Raw genomic sequence first — 20,306 nt, 5'->3', positions numbered from 1 at the left:
TACATTTATCTAATGCATATTCTTATTTCAATTCATACCTATACCGATTTCATTTTGTAATAATAGTGTGTTTTCATTTATTTCTATTGAAATAGGGCCCTCATCTCAGCTTCTCGTGCATGTGGAATTGTGGGTAAGCGTCTATGCACATTAACCTAGCGGCGCCCTCGGCTGTAGAAGGCCCTCACACTGGGGCTGCCCCCTGCCATGCCTGAGCGAATTGTCCACTAACGGCTCCGAGACCGACTCCCGCTCTGACAGAGACAGGCCAGCGGGGCGAATCGCCTCCTCCCTTCCTTCGGGCTCCGGAGCCGAGCCGCGGCCCTTGCCTGCTCCCTGAGAGCAGAGGTTTGTTCCGGCCCGTTGGGGGGCAGCCCGGGCAGGGGGCCTTTCTCGGCAGACAGGAGGCGGCGCGGAGGGATGGGGGGAGGTAGGTGAGTCTCTTAGGAGGGGGGGGAGGGCAGTTACCTCCTCTCTCTGGGGTGGGGGTGGGGTAATTACCCTCCCCCTTCCTGTGTGGGGGAGGGGCTAGGTATTATCCCTGCCTCTGTGGGGGGAGGGGGTTCCCCCCCCCCCCATCTTGGAGGAGATGGACACTTCCCCATCTGTGTGTGTGTGTGTGTGTGTGTGTGTGTGTTGGGGGGGGAGGGGGGGAAATCTCCCAACCCTTGTATCTTGGTGCCATTGGGGGTGGCCTGCGTGGAAGATCCTGGCCACCCCACTGTTAGGAGTGGAGGGATCCCAGCTGCCCCAGGGTGGTGCTGTTGATAGCAGGGTTCATGGGTGGAGGCGAAACACTGGCAGTCCCACGGTAGCCCTGAGAGTGACACCACCGGGGGACCCCTGTGGTACCTTGGTGACCGTCACAGCACCACGGTCGCTGATCGCGTAAAGAAAAAATACTGTTTTCTAACAGCATCTAAGAGTCCCCAGTGTTGATCCAAGGCTAGTAACAAGGGGGTAATGTTTCCACTGTAGAGGCAACACTTGCTTACAGATACGTATGAGGCTAATGGGCCTGTATTTCCAGGTTAAGAACAGGGACTGTTACACAGACGCTCCGAGGGAGTTAATTATCATCTAGGGTGCTTACTGGACCTACATGTCAAGAAAGCTTACGCCATTTAGGAAGGAACCATCCAGCCCGCTACGTGGGCTCTTGTTTTATCTCGCTGTATTCTTCCTTCAAACAGAAGAACTGTTATGTCAGTGGGCTATGGAGATAGGTGGCCACAAGCAAAATGAGCAATATGGGATTTGGATTGTAGACTTGGTATTCTTACCTGGGAAGAAGTGGTACAGTGGATAAACTGTATGATCACATTCTCTCCACCTTAGCAGAAAACAACTTTTAAACCAGGTGATTGTGGCTGTAAAGATTATGAGCTCCACTGGCTTTTCTTTGCTCTCAGATGCCCAAGTATGGGCTACCCTTTACTAAGGGAAACCCTAATTAACCGTGTCCAGGATCTGTAATGGTGTTACCTTTAGGGACAAAGGAATGAGCTGTAAAGGTTGGAAGGATCTTAAGTGGGAGATCTCGAGAGGAATGAGGACATGGGAGTGGTGGGGAAAGGAATTAATGCAAATGGGAGCAGAGGGGTCCAGCTATGTCACAGGAGGTAAAAGTATTCTTTAAATGGTGTAAGGTTTAAAACTAGCCATGATGGGAATTCTTCACTCTGGCTGTTCTGACTGATAATGTAAGTCAGTGCATCCTTATTTTCAGTGGGGATTGCACAAAGCAACAGATTTCCTTTGGAAAGTGAAAATGGCTGCTGTTTTTAAAAGGGGATCTTTGACAATGAACTTAGGGTCCTTTGCTCGTCCTATTCATTCTTCTCTTTCTTAGGCACAGCAATCTATGAATAGGCTTGCAACAGGCAAGTGGTGCCTCGGAGGGCTTCCAGGGCACAATGGATTTGGCATATGTCTGTGAGTGGGAGAAAAGGCCCAAAAGCAACCACTGTCCTTCCATCCCACTGGTGTGTGCTTGGTCCTGCAGGAACTTGATTGCCTTCACAACAGACCTCAAAAATGAGGAGGAAAAAGGTACAGTTTGTCCATTCCTTGGTTTGTGATTTTTATCTGCTCCCCCCTCTTGACACCTAGTCATGACCCCCAGCTGGAAAAAACCCTGCTCCACACTAGTCCTGCTGTGGAAAAACACTCTAATTAGATCTTCAGTTCTTCAGAGCAGAGACTTTATTTTTTGGTCTTGTAAAGCAACATAGGTTTATGGCCCTGTACAAATAATTGAAGCTCACTGATGTCCTGCAATAACAAATGGAATGTTTTAAAAATCAATTAAATTCCACTGCAAATTTTTAAAAGGACTTGACGTCTCTCCCTGCCTAGATCTTACCCACATGATCCATATCCTTGATACTGAGCATCCCTGGGATGTTTATTCCATTAACTCTGGGCACATTGAAATCATCACCTGTTTGGAATGGGATCAGTCAGGTAAGCTTTGCTCTTATAGTTGTTGGTGGTGGTGGTGGGGGGGTTGGCTTCATAAACTTGCTCGCAGTATGATGGGGCATAGAGAGGGAGTTTATGGAGGCCTTTCTCTTTTAGATTCCTGTTATCTGGAATCTTTGTATAGTGCCAATCATGTAATATCTGCACTGTTCAGTTCAATCCGATCCACATAGTGGATTTCCTAGAGGACTGTGCTTCTCATCCTTCTTGGGTTAGTTATTAGCAATAGATTGCTCTCCTGGGGTAGTACCAAATGTCCTGGTGGGAACCAGGAGTCACCTCTTGAAATCCAACCTGTAATAGCTGCAAGGTGCTGAAGGGAGGTACTTTTAAAATCCAGCAACAGGTGAGAGCCCAGATCTGCTGAATCATTGAGGAATTAACCCAACCCGGGGTAAGATTTCACAGTATCACCAGTACACAGTGGGAACTGGTGCTCAAGATTAAATTGCTGCTTGAATTATGAATTTTCTGCTTATGTTGGTGTGAGCGTAATGTTCCCTAATCCTTTTGTCTTGCATTGGGTGCCTCCCCCTCCCACTGCATTGCTTTGAAGATGCCTGTGGCTGGGTTCTTGGTAATCTCTGTGAGATGTGTACTCTGACCTTGCTGTTCTTCTTTTGATGGTGTTGCATTAGGTTCCAGGCTTCTGTCAGCAGATGCAGATGGATACATCAAGTGCTGGAGCATGACGGATCACCTGGCCAACAGCTGGGAGAACACCGTGGGTAGCATGGTGGAGGGAGATCCAATCGTGGCTCTTTCCTGGTTGCACAATGGGGTGAAGCTAGCCCTGCACGTGGAAAAGGTTTGTTCTAGCTCTCGCACATGGAAGGATTGTCCAGTGGTTGGGGCAGTAGTCTAAGACTAGGGAGATATGGGTTCAAATCCCTGCTCTGCCATAGACTTTTTGTATGACCTTGGGCAAGTCACTTAGCCTCTCTGCGTCCTGTATAATGGGGAGAAGAGCATTGGCCTATCTCACAGGGTGTTGTGAGGATAAATGCCTTCAGAATTGTAAGATGTGCTTAGTAATGGGGACCATACGTATACCATCTAGCCTGCTTGATCTGGAATAGCTCCCTGATTCTAGAGAAGATCCGGGGGCTTTGGCATTCCATTCCACAGGTCGTCTCATAATACACAACCCTCACGATACGCTGATGAGATAAATATTTGTTCCATTTTACAGCGAAATGCCTTGCCCAGGGTTGCACAGCAAGTTGGTGTTGGAGCAGGAATGAGAGGAATGTGGTTCCCATTCTCTGCTCAGGCCAACAGCCTGAACTTACTCATTTTCTACTCCTCTCGTCTGATGCATTCAATCCAGCATTGGGCCATTGCTAAGACATTGCTTAGCTTCGCTCTTCCGAGGGACAAAAAAGGAGGCAAATAGACCTTTATTGGCTCACAGCACATGTACATAATATGGACCCTCTGCATTTCCATTACACCTTTCACCAGAGGAGCTCAGCTTCAAAAAGCTGTTGATATTTTCCCCCTGCTATGTGTCAAACGAGGACAGCTCGGTCACAGAGAGGCGAAAGTACTTATCCAGGGTCACGTAGTGAGAAAATGGCAAGATCAGGAATAAGAATTCAATGTCCTGATTCCTAATCCCCTGCTTAGCTCTCTAGGCCAGTGATACTCAGACCTAGGCTCATGAGCTACAAGTGGTTTTTACTGTGTCTCCTGCGGCTCTTTGCGGAACATGATATTAAAACATTGTGTGATTTAATTATTAACCAATCAGGATGCTTTTACTGTTGTTAAATAATTTTAGTAGATAAAATACTACTTGCTCAGCCATTTTGCCTTGAGAATAATGATAGATATAGTAAATGAAACAATGAATTAACACTACTGTGGCTCTTTTGGGTAATGTTGATCACTGATTTGTCTCCTGTACCACTGAGTATCACTGCTCTAGACTATGTTGCAGTGATATTAGAAGGAGACTCAGGTAACGGCAGAGTCGTTCAGCCCTAGGATCAAACCTCTGTGTGTGTGTTAATCTCCATTCACAGTCCGGAGCATCGAACTTCGGCGAGAAGTTTTCCCGGGTCAAGTTCTCTCCCTCCCTGACTCTGTTTGGTGGGAAGCCCATGGAAGGCTGGATCGCTGTGACCATCAGCGGCCTGGTGACAGTCTCTCTCCTCAAGCCCAACGGGCAAGTGCTGACATCCACGGAGAGCCTGTGCCGTCTGCGCTGCCGCGTCGCCCTGGCGGACATTGCCTTCACGGGCGGGGGAAACATCGTGGTCGCCACCTCAGATGGCAGCAGCACCTCTCCCGTCCAGTTTTACAAGGTCTGCGTCAGCGTCGTGAACGAGAAATGCAAAATTGACACGGAGATTCTGCCCTCCCTTTTCATGCGGTGCACCACAGACCCAGCCCGCAAGGACAAGTATCCAGCCATCACTCACCTGAAATTCCTCGCCAGGGACATGTCCGAGCAGGTGAGCTCCCTCCTCCTATGTTATACTAGCATTCCAAGAGTTAAACGCTAAGGAAAGGGAAGGATCCATGGATCTATAAACTCCCCCCTACAGCTTTGCTATTGCACTAACCAGTAGCCCATCTGCTGTTCCAGTCTAGGGCTCTCCACCAGCTCTACCAATGCACATGGGGCTTTTCTTGCACTGCTTCAGAGCTAGATTCTGGTGGTTGGGCCTAATTGTGAGACATTTGTGTGACATGTTACCCTCTGGTGTGTTAGCGCGTAATAGCTGGGCTCTCTGAGTCATGGAAAGGCAGTTTGAAAAGCCATACTCCTACTGGTCCTGGTTATTGTTCTCTCTGTTGGGAGACTGGTCAAACAAATAGCTGCTCTTGAGGGGCACTAGACTGTTCACGGGATTCTGGGATATGGAGTCTTTCAGTTGTAGCTCACCTGCTTCAAAGCCAGCCCAAGTCAGTGCTTAAAACTCTTGGACACTCTTGGTCTATCTGAAATGATTTGGTGGCATAAGTCTGCTTGGCAGTGGACGGGTGTCTTTCACAGATGTTACCATAATTGGTAGCAGTTTGGCAATCTCAGCAGAGGGGCCAAGAACTTACTGGTGTTAAAGACCAAACTCCCCACTCCTCGCTATTTTCTTCAGGTGAGGGTGGAGCACATTATCTCAGAGCATCTGAGTTAACGTCCTGTGACTAAGGAGATGATTACAGTTTCTAGGGCTGTTACCTGTAGTAATGTTCAGTTCAATTCCTGTTGTCTGGTTTTATGATTTTGTTTTCTCCTTGCATTGAGAAGAGCTGCATTTTACAGACTTGTGGGAGAAGAAACAGGGCAGTAGATATGAGAGTGTTCATAATTTGGAGGGGTAAATGGGTGTGACAGCTGTTAGATATGCATATCAAAGTTCTGCCTGTGATGTCTGTCTCATAAGGGTGCGGACGGTTAAACATTCAAGGAAGAGCTTGGAACTTCGGGTGTTTGAAAAACAGAGGTTTTGCCTTTTTCTTCCTGTACTCTGAATTTCATGCAGACAGTTACAGTAGCAAATCTTCCCCTTCCTTTTGGTCTAGAGGATGGGCACGAAAGATACAGCTTTGTAGCTGTGCCTGGTTTGAAAATTCCTTTCTGCTTTGAAGGTGCTGCTCTGTGCCTCCAACCAGAACAGCAGCATCGTGGAGTGCTGGTCTCTCCGGAAAGAGGGCTTGCCAGTCAATAACATCTTCCAGCAGATCTCTCCTGTGGGTGAGTTTCAGCAGCTGATGCTCCTCAAAAACGGGAGCAGAGCCCAAGGAAAATCAAAACTTAGTGTAAACTCTTGACCCAGTTATGACTCGAAATCCCATCCTTATTCTTCTATGCATTCGGTAATCACCACTAGAAGAGCCCTCCATCATGATGGATTTAGAAAAAAAACCCACAACTTTTTTGTAAAACTAATGAGTCTATAAAAATGCATCAGTCTGAGTGAATAAACTTATAATCAATGTTTAATTCCAGGCATGTGGGGGGAGGGAGAGAATTCAAGACTGGGACATCTGTGACACTTTCTCTGACTTTTTTAAGTGAAATTCTGTCATTTGTTTTGTCCGTTTTTTCTTTCAAGTTGGAGACAAGCAGCCGATGATATTGAAATGGCGGATTCTCTCCGCCACCAATGATTTGGATCGCGTTTCAGCTGTGGCTTTGCCGAAACTACCAATCTCCCTAACCAATACTGATCTGAAAGTGGCCAATGACACCAAATTCTTCCCTGGACTGGGTGAGGAGGTTTCTTTTCTGAACATCTAGCTGCAGATGGAAGTTTTTGCTGCCTCTGTTCATCTCACCTCTGAACAGAGAGAGCCCCAGCTACTTTGGAGTGTGTTTGTCTTGATAGAAGATGCCCTGCGGGAATGAAGAAGTCCTTTAAAACTGGAATGAGTCTGTTCCCAATGGAGCTTCCTCAGGAGGAACTGTTGTAGCTGTCATATGTGCTGAGGCATCTGTCACTGGATCCCAACTTGAAAGGACTTTCTGCATGTCTACTAGTGAGGACTGAAGAAACCTAGAAAGATCGGGGCGCCTGTTCTCCAGGCAGTGCTATTAATGAGGCTGGCGTTGAGGAGGGATACTATATAGCAGTTAGAGTGGAGGATGAAAGTCAGGATTTCTGGATTCTTCTCTTGGTTCTGCTACTGTCTTGCTGGGTGAACTTGGGCAAATCACTTAGGGTGTTCAGGTACCACAGTCAATACAAGGACCTGATTAGAATAACGTTTGCTTTTCCAAGGTGCTGAGCACCCATAACTCCCCTATGGAGTCAGTGGGAGAAGCAGGTGCTCTGCAGATCAGGCCTTTAATTCCCTTCCTGCCTTAGTTTACCCAGCATGTCGTATGTGTGCCAGTCTCTTGGGGTACAGCTACACTGCAGCTGGGTGTGTAATTTCTAGTTCGGGTAGACGTGCACACACTAACTTTGATTGAGGTAGCTTGCTAAGAACAGCAGTGCAAGTGGGAGGGCCCCAAGCACGATCCCATCTGAGACGCTAGTACTCAGGTGGTTAGCCTGCCCTGTTGCCGCAGCTTCACCGCTATTTTTAGCATGCTAGGTAGTTCAAAGCTAGCGTGTGTACGTCCATCCGAGCTGGAAATCCCACCTCTGCTCCAGTGTAGATGTACTCTTAGACTGTAGGCTTTCGGAGGCAGGGCCCACCTTTGCTTTTCCCCCTGTATGGGGCTGAGTGCATCAGTGTTTAACACACAACAGAATGGGTGTGCTGTGTACCTTCCTCCCAGTGAGAGAGTCTTAATGTTTGCAAGGTGCTTCGGGATCCTATAGACGAGCCGAGTATTCTTATTACTGTAAAAATGTGGGGCAGAATGGGGAAGAAAGGCTTCTGGTAGGCTGGAGACCAATGGGCTGTCTGCAGAGATGCCGTCTGGCTTTGTGACGACTGTCTGTGTCTTATGGGGGTGGGATGGGTTACACTAATAGGAGTCACTTGCTAAACCCCAGATATTTCTTGCCCTCAGGTCTTGCTTTGGCCTTCCATGATGGTAGCGTCCACATAGTTCATCGCCTGTCCTTGCAGACCATGGCAGTGTTCTATGGTTCTTCCTCTCAGCGCCCAGTGGATGAGCAGGCAATCAAAAGGCAGCGGGCAGCCGGTCCTTTGGTTCACTTCAAAGCCATGCAGCTCTCCTGGACTTCGCTGGCCCTGGTTGGGATTGATAACCATGGCAAGGTACTTTGCCTTGTTCTATTAGGTGTGGGAAAAGATCTATTAGCTCTTCTAGGCCAGGACAAACTCCCTTCAGTTCACCGGGACTCTGCTCTGCTTGCTCTTAAATGGCTCAAGCAATGGGTCTTCCAGGAGTTCCCAGGGGACAGGGAGTCTCTTCCAAGATAGTGCCTGCATTTTCCCTTTGTTTAACAGAACTGTGTCTCCAGCTCAGTAGTAACTAACAATTGCTATTGTCAGATATACAGGCCGTTAACTTGTGTGGACTGAGTTTAATAGGTCTCAGTCCAGTTTTCACACCTCTCTCCAGAACTGGCCTCTTGTGGCGAGTTTTAACAGAGAAGCTAAGTCTGAGACTGCTATGGAGACTGAAGTGCCCGTACCCTAGGAGATTGTCTCCACAGATCATAGCGGGGGTACATTTGCAGGGTATAGTGCAGACAACACTTGCTGGAATGTTGCTGACACTGTTCATGGCTTTGTAGATCAATGATAACTTTGTCTGATCTCCTGCCACTCTGATTCCATGTGTTGTTAGTCCCTTAGAATGGATGGATCCTCTTGATGTGTGTTCCCTTTCCTTTCTTTCTTCAGCTCAGCATGCTCCGGATCTCTCCCTCCATGGGCCATGTGCTGGACATGAACATGTCTCTCCGCCACCTGCTGTTCCTACTGGAATACTGCATGGTGACAGGGTACGACTGGTGGGATATCCTGCTCCATGTTCAGCCCAACATGGTGCAGAACCTGGTGGAGAAGCTGCATGAGGAGTATATGCGCCAGAATGCAGCCCTGCAGCAGGTGAGGGAACAGCCGAGGGACGCTAGGCCCAGGGCAGAGTGTGGACTGGTAGGAGGGGGGTCAAGGAACAGGTGTAGATGGGGGGATGTTAATTTCCAGGGTTCACTGGTTTCCAGTGAACTTCCAAGGGTTACTTTAACTACTAGGCTACACTGCGTCTCCGAATCTGGTACTTATCTACTGTTGGGGGCTTGGAGTGATTGGGAAGGGCATATGACTTCAGCCAGGGTGATTACTGTGTAGAGAATTCTTATGCATGAACTTAGCATACTGCCTAGTGTCTAATGGGTTTGCCCCAATGATAGAGCATGGCTGGTTTAGGCTTACTTAGCATTTTAAGCATATGGTTGGTACCACTGTCTTGGCTACTCTGCCTTCAGAGTATTAGATTTTAGCAGCTCCTGCCTGGTAGCAGCTCTCGGGAAACTCCTGGTAGGCTGGTAAAGCCTGTTGCTGATGTAAATTGGTACTGTGGCCAGTGGTAGTACACACGCAGAATAGCATTCATTCCTCAGGGTGATGTCTAGAGAGAGAGGAAATGGGTTTTTGTTTTAAGTAGGTTCATTCTAAATCTGATCTTGTTTCTGTGCCCATCCTTGTGTGGCCCTGTCAAACAGGTTCTCTCCACCCGCATCGTTGCCATGAAGGCCTCTCTCTGCAAGCTTTCCTCCAACACGGTGGCACGCGTGTGTGACTATCACGCCAAGCTATTTCTGATCGCCATCAGCTGCACCTTGAAATCGCTGCTCCGCCCACACTTCCTGAACACTCCAGACAAGAGCCCCGGTGACCGGCTCACCGAGATCTGCTCCAAGATTACGGACATAGGTAGTGGTTCGCATCCCTTGCTGCAGCACGGCTATTTGCATGGCTGATGATCAGCTCCCTCCCTTTCTGAATCAGTCTTTCGTTGCGGGGACTTAGATTAGGGTGGACACTCCATAGGGGGAGTGAGTTCCACACCTTAGTGGCTACCAGTCCCAGCAAAGGTTCACTCACTTGTGAACCTGAGGCGTGTTGGTGGAACCCCAAAAGATGATGGTGTCAGAGACCAGATGCCCACCAATGAAACAGGATAATGTGGACAACTCCATGTAGGCTGTTACAGGCGCTGGGCATGAAAGCTCCCCAGGGGTGTGTATCTGTTTATACTGCGATAGTACATAGACGCTCCAACCAGAGTCGGGCTTGCAGGTTCACAGTTCGGCAGAGACTTGCCTCTGAAGAGCTTACGGTCTATTAGACAAGACAGACAAAGGGTGGGAGGAGAAACAGCGGCATAGTGGGGGAAGGGACATACAGCAGGGCAGTTGGCAGAGCTGGGACCAGAACCCAGGTCTCCTGCAGCCTAGCCCAGTGCCTTACCCATTGGACCACACTGCCTTTTATAGGCTGCCCTGTTGGGGTAGCTGTAAAGTTTCATGCCTTTGTAGTCAGTAGCTGGGTTTAAAAGCAAGGAGAGCAGTCTGTTCATAATGGTGGAAACTCCCAGCGCCTCTTTTCTCCCTGTGCTAGGAGCTCTCTTGCTTCCATTTCAGACATTGACAAAGTGATGATTAACCTGAAGACAGAGGAGTTTGTCCTGGAGATGACTACCCTGCAGTCCCTGCAGCAGCTCATCCAGTGGGTGGGAGACTTTGTGCTCTATCTGCTTGCCAGCCTCCCTAACCAGGTGAGAACTTGTCCTCCACCTTTGGCAGCCGGGTAACGAAAGCCGCCTTTCATTCAGTGGCCATGTGCTGTTTGGGTTAATCAGTGTGCCCAACGTGTGCTGTTGTCCTAGAAATGGATTGCTCTGAAGCCAGTGTTAATGCCAAGTACGTCTTTTTCAGTGTAACTTTTCATCTTGCAGTGTGCTAAAGGAAATTGAGTGTGCAGATCTACGCAGAGGACATAATAACCCTTCTTAGCCCTTCTCCTAGGGCCTTTCATCTAAGTCTGAGTGCTTTCCAAGCATTAATTAAGCCTGTCAATAGCATTATTTTCTTCTTACATAGGGAAAGTGATTTACTCATGACCACTCAGCAAATTAATGGCAGAGCTAGGAATAGAAACCACAAGTCCTGGTTTTGATTGTGCTCATGCCAGCATAAATCCAGAGTAACGCTGAATGGAGAAACCACCTGTGTAAGTGAAATCAGAGTTGGACTCCAGAACTCCTGACTTCTGATCTTCTGCTCTGTGGGCGCCTACAGCGAACACAAATGCACATGGCACTATACTAACCTCTTGCCATGCTGCAAAATATAGCAGATGATGACAATAATGGGGGGCCATATAAGTATCTTAGCTAGATCACCTGTATGGGAAATGGTTCGGGTGGTGATGTCTGTGAGCCCAGATCCTAAAAGTTTCTCTTCCCTTCCCTTCCTCCTTTTCCCTGCAGGGATCCCCTGTGCGACCAGGGCACAGCTTCCTGCGAGACGGGGCATCGCTGGGGATGCTTAGAGAGCTCATGGTGGTGATCCGGATCTGGGGCCTGTTGAAGCCAAGCTGCCTCCCTGTTTACACGGCAACCTCAGATACCCAGGACAGCATGTCCCTACTCTTCAGGCTGTTGACTAAACTCTGGCTGTGCTGTAAGGGTTTAAAACTTCCTGGAATTAGAGAGACTCATCCTATATTGTGCGCAGTGGATGTTGCATATTGTACACAGGAAAAACACTTGGGGATAATGAGGCTCTGGGTATGTCTGCAGCAATTAGAAGGAGAAAGAGAGGCTAAAGGATTGTTTATTTGTTTCCTGAGCTGCCATACTGGATCGGGGAGGGGGAAACTTGCAGGCAACAGCATTTATTGTCCTTTAAGCAAGTAGCATGCTAGAGGAAGTTCTCTCTGTGCTTCGTCTCCCATGCAGGTCGTGACGAAACTCACCCGAGCGAGCCAGACGATACCCTGATTGACGAGTGTTGTCTTCTCCCCAGCCAGTTGCTTATTCCCAATGTAGATTGGTTACCCATTAATAATGGCATTATCAGCAAGCTGCAGAACAAGCAACTCATCAGACTGCAGTTCGGGAAGGCCCCTGGACTCATTGGTCACACTGTTTCATCGCAGTTTGATGTCTTTGTCAGGTATGGAAATCTGAAACAAGCAGGTAGTGTGGTTAAAGCAGAGAGAGAGGACTGGGAATCAGGACTCCTGGATCCCGTTCTCAGCTCTGGGAAGGAGTGTAATCTAGGGATTATAGTAAAATAGACCAGAAGTCAAAATTGCTATTCCTTTCTTAGGGAGGGGAGTGTGCTCTATTGGTTAATGTAGGGGACTGGGTTAGGACTCCTGACTCTGCCACAGATTCACTCTGTGACCACAGATGAGTTGCTTGCTCTCTCTGCACCTCGATTTTTCAGTCTCTAAAATGGGTATAGTGTTTTATTGACACATAGGCTCTAAGGAATCTGAAATGGGAATTCAAAGAATAAAATGTGATGGGAATTAAAAATGCAACACTACCTTACATTGTATCTTTCCTCCTGTTAAATCTCACTGTGCTTTGCAGACTGCATGGTCAGGGATCAAGTCAGCCCTCACTGAAATCAGCCACTTCTGCATTCTCTGTCAAATTCCCTATGTTAGGTTTAAGCAGGGAACTTGGAGGAAAAGATGCAGTATTTGGTTGAAACTATGGGGGAATTTAGGTAAGCAGAATGTAAATTCTTAAGATGGGGTTTGGCCAGGATATGAGGGTTAAATGCTTCCTATTTATATAATAGAAATTCACTCACCGGAAGAAGGCAGCGGTTTGTGAGACTGTGATAGTTAATCATAATGGGTAGAAGTAGAACTTTAATCCCTTGAGTGCAGCCCCTTACACTTGGAGAAGGGTCATCACAGCGCCCCATTAGGAGATACACGACACACCTGCCAGAGGGAATCAGTCGACCATAGTTCCATGTGAACCTTGGTTGTTCGGATCTCAAGCCTTCTGTGTAACAAGCCTGCGATCATGGAAACAGCTTTTACAGTTTTTCAGCAGTGTGGTTTTCTCACATTTTTTCTTCCTATGCAGGGCACCTGGGCAGCCAAAAATTGACCACTTGAGACGGCTTCACTTAGGGGCGTATCCAACAGAGGAGTGCAAGTCATGTACCCGGTAAGCTCTGCATGTGTAACTCCGTTAATTCACGGCTGTATTTATTCACGGCTTGACCGCTTAAAAGCTGTGTTAGCCTATACACTAATAGATCTGTATTGTTAGCAATTCCTTGGTAGTTTTTTCCACGTTAACTACTGTGCACATGACAAAATGTTGCCTTTAGTACATGGCTCTTTCTCAGTTTATGTTCATGCCCTCTGATATTGGAAGGAAGCCGAGACCATCATGGTTATGCTGTACTCTGACCCTTTTGCCCTGGGCTCACTAAGATCCCTAAAGTGCTGATCTAGTCTGAAAAGTCTGTAAAATGGCACCATTCTTACTCCATACAACGCTCCCCAGGGGTATTCAAAGTTTTACTGTTCTGTGTGTGTTTTACTGCTTGTTATGTCCTGCAAAGCCAGCCCAGCCCAGCAGAATTGTTAACTACATTCCAATTGCAAGGCCAAATTTTGCACTCAGTGACATCTGAAGATAATATCGCTTTAGGTGCAGGATATAAGGACAGCGTTGTTGCACAGGCATAACTGAGGGCAGAACTTGGGCTGCCGATTATAACTGGCGACTGTTCATGACTAGGAAAGCTCCCCGGGCTGTGTTTGCGTGCTTGGAAGCTAGAGATACTATTCAGTGTACCGGGTTTGGAGTGGATGAAAGGGAATGAATACAGAACCGCACAATGCCATTTTTAGAATCGCTTTTCAGAATGGGTCTGCATTTGAAGTCCTTCCAAACTGCACCTTGTGACAGATTTCCCCCAGGGTGCCACTAGGAACTGGGGTATCACTGACCCCGCCTGACCCATCAGCCTGGGTTCCCTTAACACTGTACAGCCTGCGACGCCTTCCCTCAAGCTTCAGACTGCACTTTACGAGCACACATACGGATAGGGACACACCCAGCGGCAGCTTCCCACAGATGCTGAGATTAGCTCTGCGTGGGAAAGCTCAGCTAAGGAACTGCCCGGTACTCAAGTGCACACCCCCCTCTAGAGGGTAAACCCAAAATTATACCATCTTGCGCTGCACAGAAATCTGTACAGCGGAAGCTCATGAAATTCCCCCTCTCAATGTGGAGAGGAATATACACAGCTTTCTGCCCCACCGTTATGATTTCCACACACTGGTGTAGACAAAACAAAAATAAATCTGTTAGTCTCTAAGGTGCCACAAGGACTCCTCGTTGTTTTTGCTGATACAGACTCACACGGCTACCCCTCTGAAACCAAAAAGAAGTTTGTTAACTACAAATGATAATTTTAAGTGATTTATAAGGGATATTAAACAGATTAAAGCAGATTGCCTAGCAAATAAAACAAACCCGCAATCGAAGCTTAATATACTAAAGAAATGGGATGCGTGTAGTAAATTCTCACCCTCAATGTTGTTTTAGGCAGGTTGCGGAGATTCTTGAAGGCAAGCTGCACTTGCTTGCAGCTTAAAACTCCAGTTATTCCTTTCGCAGGCTAGACAGCCCTCTTGCCTGGACTCAGCCCTTCTCCTCTAGTTCAGTCTTTTGCGGCTTAGGGGTTTCCAGCAGTCTTCTTTCTTGGGCTGGAGTCAGTGAAGAACAACCCATGATGATGTCCCTCCCCTGCCTTAAATAGTTTTAGCATATGGTGGAAACCCTTTGTCTCCCAGTTGGATTCCCACACCCGGTCAGTGGAAAAACACTAGGTTTATCATGGAGTCCAGTACCAGGTGACTCTTAGGGCCACCACAGCCATGACTCAGAGGCTGTTTGCAGCATCCCCAGGAAGGTTCCCAGGTGGGAGATTAGCATCTTCTAAGACCTATTGTTCTCCCTAATGGCCTTTCCCACACAGTCATTGAGGGCTTGTCTACGCTACTAAGTTTTGTTGATAAACCCTGTGTTGACACCCAGAAGTTGACAAAACGAAATCGCCAAAGGGTGTTCCCACTTGCTCTCTCTGTCAATAGATCATGTCCACATTGGGAGCACCATCATCGACAGGGTGAGCAATGCACCGTGGGTATGTATCCCACAGTGCAGTGTTGTGGGAAGGAATTGCTGATCACTGCACCTCTTGGGATTATAGACTCCTAGACTTCAAGGTCAGAAGGGACCATTGTGATCTTCTAGTCTGACCTCCCGCACAACGCAGGCCACAGAATCTCACCCACCCACTCTGTAACAAACCCCTGAGTTATTGAAGTCCTCAACTTGTGGTTTAAAGACTTCAAGGTGCAGAGAATCCTCCAGCAAGTGACCCGTGCCCCACGCTGCAGAGGAAGGCGAAAACCCCCCAGGGCCTTTGCCAATCTGCCCTGGAGGAAAATTCCTTCCCGACCCCAAATATGGCGATCAGCTAAACCCTGAGCATGTGGGCAAGACTCACCAGCCAGATACCTAGGAAAGAATTCTCTGTAGTAACTCAGATCCCACCCCATCTAACATTCCATCACAGGCCATTGGGCGTGTTTACTGCTAATAGTCAAAGATCAATTAATTGCCAAAATTAGCCTATACCATCCCTTCCATAAACTTATCAAGCTTAGTCTTGAAGCCAGATATGTCTTTTGCCTCCACTGCTCCCCTTGGAAGGCTATTCCAGAACTTCACTCCTCCGATGGTTAGAAACCTTCGTCTAATTTCAAGTCTAAACTTCCTGTTGGCCGAGTTCTCCTGTAGCCCCCTCAGCTGCCGAGAGCAGCATCGTGAGAGCTCGGTGAGCTCTCCGTGCTGAGGAGTGGCTAAGCACCACAGCAGACTGTCCCCCTCTGCCTGCTGCTATGTTCCTAGTGCCGGGCAGGACAGGAGCAGTCCAATGATTTGCTCTTTGTTTGTTCCCCAAACGGAGCAGCGCACAAATACTTCCCGGAGCTTTGAAAGGAAAGGGGCGCGTGCCAGCAGGGCAGCAGAGATCAAAACACTGAGCAGAGCAATCGGGGCAGGCATTGTGGGCTACTGGCGGAAGCCAGTTCTGTCGACGAAACAATCAGCAGTGTCTACTTGGCTCTTCGTCGACAATAAAGAGAGGGGAAAAGACAACAGTCTCTTGCGGGGTTTTGGTGACAAGAGTCCCATTGTAGTGCGTACTTGTTCTTGCTGTTTTGTCGCCCAAAAACTTGGTAGTGTAGACAAGGCCCTAGACTGATTGCATTCTGCCTAGTGGTTATTCCCCAGGTGTAAACACATTTGTAATAGATGCATAGACAATATTCCTAGCTTCAGATACGAAAATGATACATGCATACAAACAGGATAATCATATTCAGTAAATCATAACCTTTCCAACGATATGTCGCATGACTTACCTTGTCTAAAATACATCCTAGTTATGCCATAATCCTATCATAACAATATTGCTATGAAGAATATGGGGTGTAGAGTCACACACTTTCTCTCACTTCTCTCCTAATAATGAGCCTGGATTATGCCGTGATAGTGCAGTGAACGAGCAGCCATCTGATCAGATGATTAAATTGGTCTTAAATGTTGGCTTTAATAGAAAGTCACCAGACCAGATTGTTTTGACGAGGCCAGTGTGTTTGCTACATTTCATATAAATAGCAGCCGGGGGCCATTATCTTGAAGACAGCCTTGGGTTCCTCTGATCTCCCCTCTTCATTGGGGATCATTTCCAATACCTGTTCCATTTTGCTTTGATTCTCCCAAACATCACCTGGAAAGGACAAAAAGCTAATTCCCTCCTATGATTTCTCCATCCCAACCTGATCCATAAAGTCCCTCGGTAGTGCCAGCTTGCATTTCAGGTGACCTGTTTTCTGTGTTCGTGTCTCTCTCAGATGTGGCTGCGTAACCATGCTGAAATCGCCCAACAAAACCACAGCAGTGAAACAGTGGGAGCAGCGTTGGATCAAAAACTGCCTCTGTGGGGGGCTTTGGAGAAGAATGCCACTCAGCTACTCCTGAAATCTCCTCTTGCAGGGGGAAAAGAGAATAACGTTCTCTAGGTGGGGGAGAAAAGCTCAGAGCAACCTTCCCATTTTAGGAACCTCTGGGAATTTGGACCAGAGTCAGCCCTCTGAAACCTTAAGAGAGGACACAATGCTCTTCCTTATCCAGCCATCACAAAGGAACCACTCAATACTGCCCAAGACGCAATGTAGAACGGTTAGATTCTCATCCTCCTTGGTTTTGCCTGTATTGATTTTGTTTCCTTTGTGCTCTAAGCTGAAAGGAAAAGAGGATTTTTAAGAGGGGAATCTTTCCAGATGGTTTTCTCTACCATTCTCTAAGGGGCAGCATGGTCTAATGGTCAAAGCAGTTGAATGGGACTTCTCCCACCGACAGCCTGTGAAACATGGAACAAGTTGGTTAACGTAGGTTTTCCCATCTTTAAAAGCATAGGGATAATGCTGATTTCCCCCCTGCCCACACACACACATACCCTTTATAAATCACTTTGATCCTCTGGTGAAAGGCTTTTTATCAGTGTAAAGTATCAATATTTTAATGATTGAGAGCATTTCTCCCTGTTTCAGAGGAACAGAGAAAGTGACAGAAGGACATTACTGCCCTGGGATGATACAAGTAGTAGGGCTGTCCTTGAACTAGCAGCTGTCTTGTAAATAACGGGTCTCTTCATTTTGTACAAAAAGTTTTGGTAAAATCTCTTTAAATCACCAGAAAGCTTTTTCCTCTTTTATTGAGTGACTAGATTGCCATGTATGAGAAACTTCAAAGGGAGAAAATACCAGACACTGCAGGGCTCTTTAATCTAGCAGAGAAAGGCCCAAGGAGAAGCCAGTGGCTGGCTGTTAAAAGCCAGATACATTCAGTTAAGAAATAGGGCATGCATTTTTACCAGTGAGGGTGACTAAGCACTGAAACAAACTCTCAAGGAAAGTGATGAAGCCTCCATCTGTTAATGGCTTCAAAGACAGGATGCTATTATGGAAAATGCTTTAGTCAAACACACGTTACTGGGCTCAATACAGGAGGTTAGTGGGCGAAATTCTCTAGCCTACAGATGTTACAGAGGAGGTCAGACTAGATCTAATCCTAGAAGATTAGGGTTGGAAGGGACCTCAGGAAGTCTAAGTCTAATCTAGTCCAACCCCCTGCTCAAAGCAGGACCAACCCCAACTAAATCATCCCAGCCAGGGCGTTGTCAAGCCGGGCCTTAAAAACCTCTAAGGAAGGAGATTCCACCACCTCCCTAGGGAACCCATTCCAGTGCTTCACCACCCTCCTAGTGAAATAGTGTTTCCTAATATCCAACCTAGACCTCCCCCACTGCAACTTGAGACCATTGCGCCTTGTTCTGTCATCTGCCACCACTGAGAACAGCTTAGTTCCATTCTCTTTGGAACCCCCCTTCAGGTAGTTGAAGGCTGCTATCAAATCCCCCATCACTCTTTTCTCTTCTGCAGACCAAATAAGCCCAGTTCCCTCAGCCTCTCCTCGTAAGTCATGTGCCCCAGCCCCTTAAACATTTTCGTTGCCCTCCGCTGGACTCTCTCCAATTTGTCCACATCCTTTCTGTAGCGGGGGGCCCAAAACTGGACGCAATACTCCAGTTGTGGCCTCACCAGTGCCGAATAGAGGGGAATAATCACTTCTTTCCATCTTCTGGCAATGCTCCTACTAATACAGCCCAATATGCCGTTAGCCTTCTTGGCAACAAGGGCACATTGCTGACTCAGATCCAGCTTCTCGTCCACTGGAATCCCCAGGTCCTTTTCCTCAGAACTGCTGCTTAGCCAGTCGGTCCCCAGCCTGTAGCGGTGAATGAGATTCTTCCGTCCTAAGTGCAGGACGCTGCACTTGTCCTTGTTGAACTTCATCAGATTTCTTTTGGCCCAATCCTCTAATTTGTCTAGGTCACTCTGGACCCTATCCCTACCCTCCAGCGTATCTACCTCACTCCCCAGCTTAGTGTCATCGGCGAACTTGCTGAGGATGCAATCCATCCCATCATCCAGATCATTAATAAAGAAGTTGAACAAAACCAGCCCCAGGACCAACCCCTGGGGCACTCCGCTTGATACCGGCTGCCAACTAGACAGGGAGCCGTTGATCGCTACCCGTTGAGCCCAACGATCTAGCCAACTTTCTATCCACCTTATAGTTCATTCATCCAATCCATACTTTTTAACTTGCTGGCAAGAATACTGTGGGAGACCGTATCAGAAGCTTTCCCCATATCCACAGAGCCAGTTATCTCATCATAGAAAGCAATCAGGTTGGTCAATCATGACTTGCCCTGGGTGAATCCATGTTGACTTTTCCTGATCACCTTCCTCTCTCCCAGTGCTTCAGAATTGATTCCTTGAGGACCTGCTCCATGATTTTTCCAGGGACTGAGGTGAGGCTGACCGGTCTAGTTCCCCGGGTTCTCCTTCCCTTTTCTAAAGATGGGCAATCATCCGGGACCTCCCCCGCTCGCCACGTGTTTTCAAAGATAATGGCCAACGGCTCTGCAATCACATCAGCCAACTCCCTCAGCACCCTCGGATGCATTAGGTCTGGATCCATGGATCTCTTCTAATGTTAAAATCTATTAATTATTTGTATTACAGTAGCTACAACCAGCCCCAATAGTCTAGAAATAGGGACTGTTCAAACCCTTAGTAGAGTGGTCCCCAAACTTCTGAGGATCATGCCCCCCTCTTACCCCTGTTCCCTCCCCCGAGCCAGAGCTGGGAGCAGAGACCCAGACGGGGTGAGGCTGGGGCCACAGCTGTGAGTGGGTTGGGCCAGGAATGGGGCTGCGGACGGAAGGAGAGCGGCAACTGGGATGTGGTGGGGGCTAGCAGCTGGGCCCGTGGCCAGGTGCGGCTCCGCTCCTGGCCCCGCCCCTAGCCTTGGACCCGGGCCAGGAATGGAGCCACAGCCGAGGCTGGGGACGGGGCTGGAAAATGGGGACACGGCTGGGGCGGGACCAGAGTAGAGCTGGGGGAGGGGCTGGCCGGCACTCCCTCGCTGCCCCCCGTAGGGGCTAGCCCGGGCCCTGCTGCACCCCCCTGGATGTTTATCCACACCCCCTTAGGAGGTACACCCCACAATTTGGGGACCTTTGCCTTAGTAGAAAGACAGACCCTGCCTTAAAAGAGCTTAAAGTCTAGGTGACCACAAGCGAGGCCATGTGGATGAAACAAACAAACGTTAATTTCATTAAAACTCTCAGCAGCAGCTACGTGGAACTACATTGCTGTGATGTTTTAAAATTTCTATTGCTGTGGGAACAATTTAGACAACAGCATAATAAGCTGACGTTAGTGCTGCAGAAACAAGTATCTAATGCACACGCTGT

At 47.9% G+C, this 20,306-nt stretch overlaps 1 protein-coding gene across 3 annotated transcripts; it reads left to right on the top strand.

Moving 5' to 3' along the window:
• The first annotated feature begins 400 nt into the window (after positions 1-400).
• MED16 (mediator complex subunit 16) lies at positions 401-17,680 on the top strand. Of its 3 annotated transcripts, none has more exons than XM_054013766.1 (15): positions 401-430; positions 1,853-2,052; positions 2,359-2,466; positions 3,123-3,292; positions 4,512-4,943; positions 6,082-6,187; positions 6,549-6,704; positions 7,958-8,169; positions 8,761-8,967; positions 9,585-9,795; positions 10,506-10,639; positions 11,354-11,546; positions 11,825-12,041; positions 12,977-13,060; positions 16,834-17,680. In XM_054013766.1, the coding sequence occupies exons 2-15, from the start codon at positions 1,917-1,919 to the stop codon at positions 16,958-16,960; spliced, it is 2,493 nt and encodes an 830-aa protein (XP_053869741.1). In that variant the 5' UTR covers positions 401-430; positions 1,853-1,916; the 3' UTR covers positions 16,961-17,680. The 3 variants fall into 3 exon arrangements, with proteins under 3 accessions (XP_053869741.1, XP_053869739.1, XP_053869740.1); XM_054013764.1 differs by having other exon boundaries at positions 407-434; XM_054013765.1 differs by lacking the exon at positions 401-430 and adding an exon at positions 676-1,360.
• The last annotated feature ends 2,626 nt before the right edge of the window (positions 17,681-20,306 follow it).

Source organism: Malaclemys terrapin, chromosome 24 (genome assembly GCF_027887155.1).
Source record: "Malaclemys terrapin pileata isolate rMalTer1 chromosome 24, rMalTer1.hap1, whole genome shotgun sequence".
NCBI classification, from domain to species: domain Eukaryota; kingdom Metazoa; phylum Chordata; order Testudines; family Emydidae; genus Malaclemys; species Malaclemys terrapin.
The sequence above is the reverse complement of the archived record's forward strand: the minus strand, read 5'-3'. Positions and strand labels throughout refer to the sequence as shown.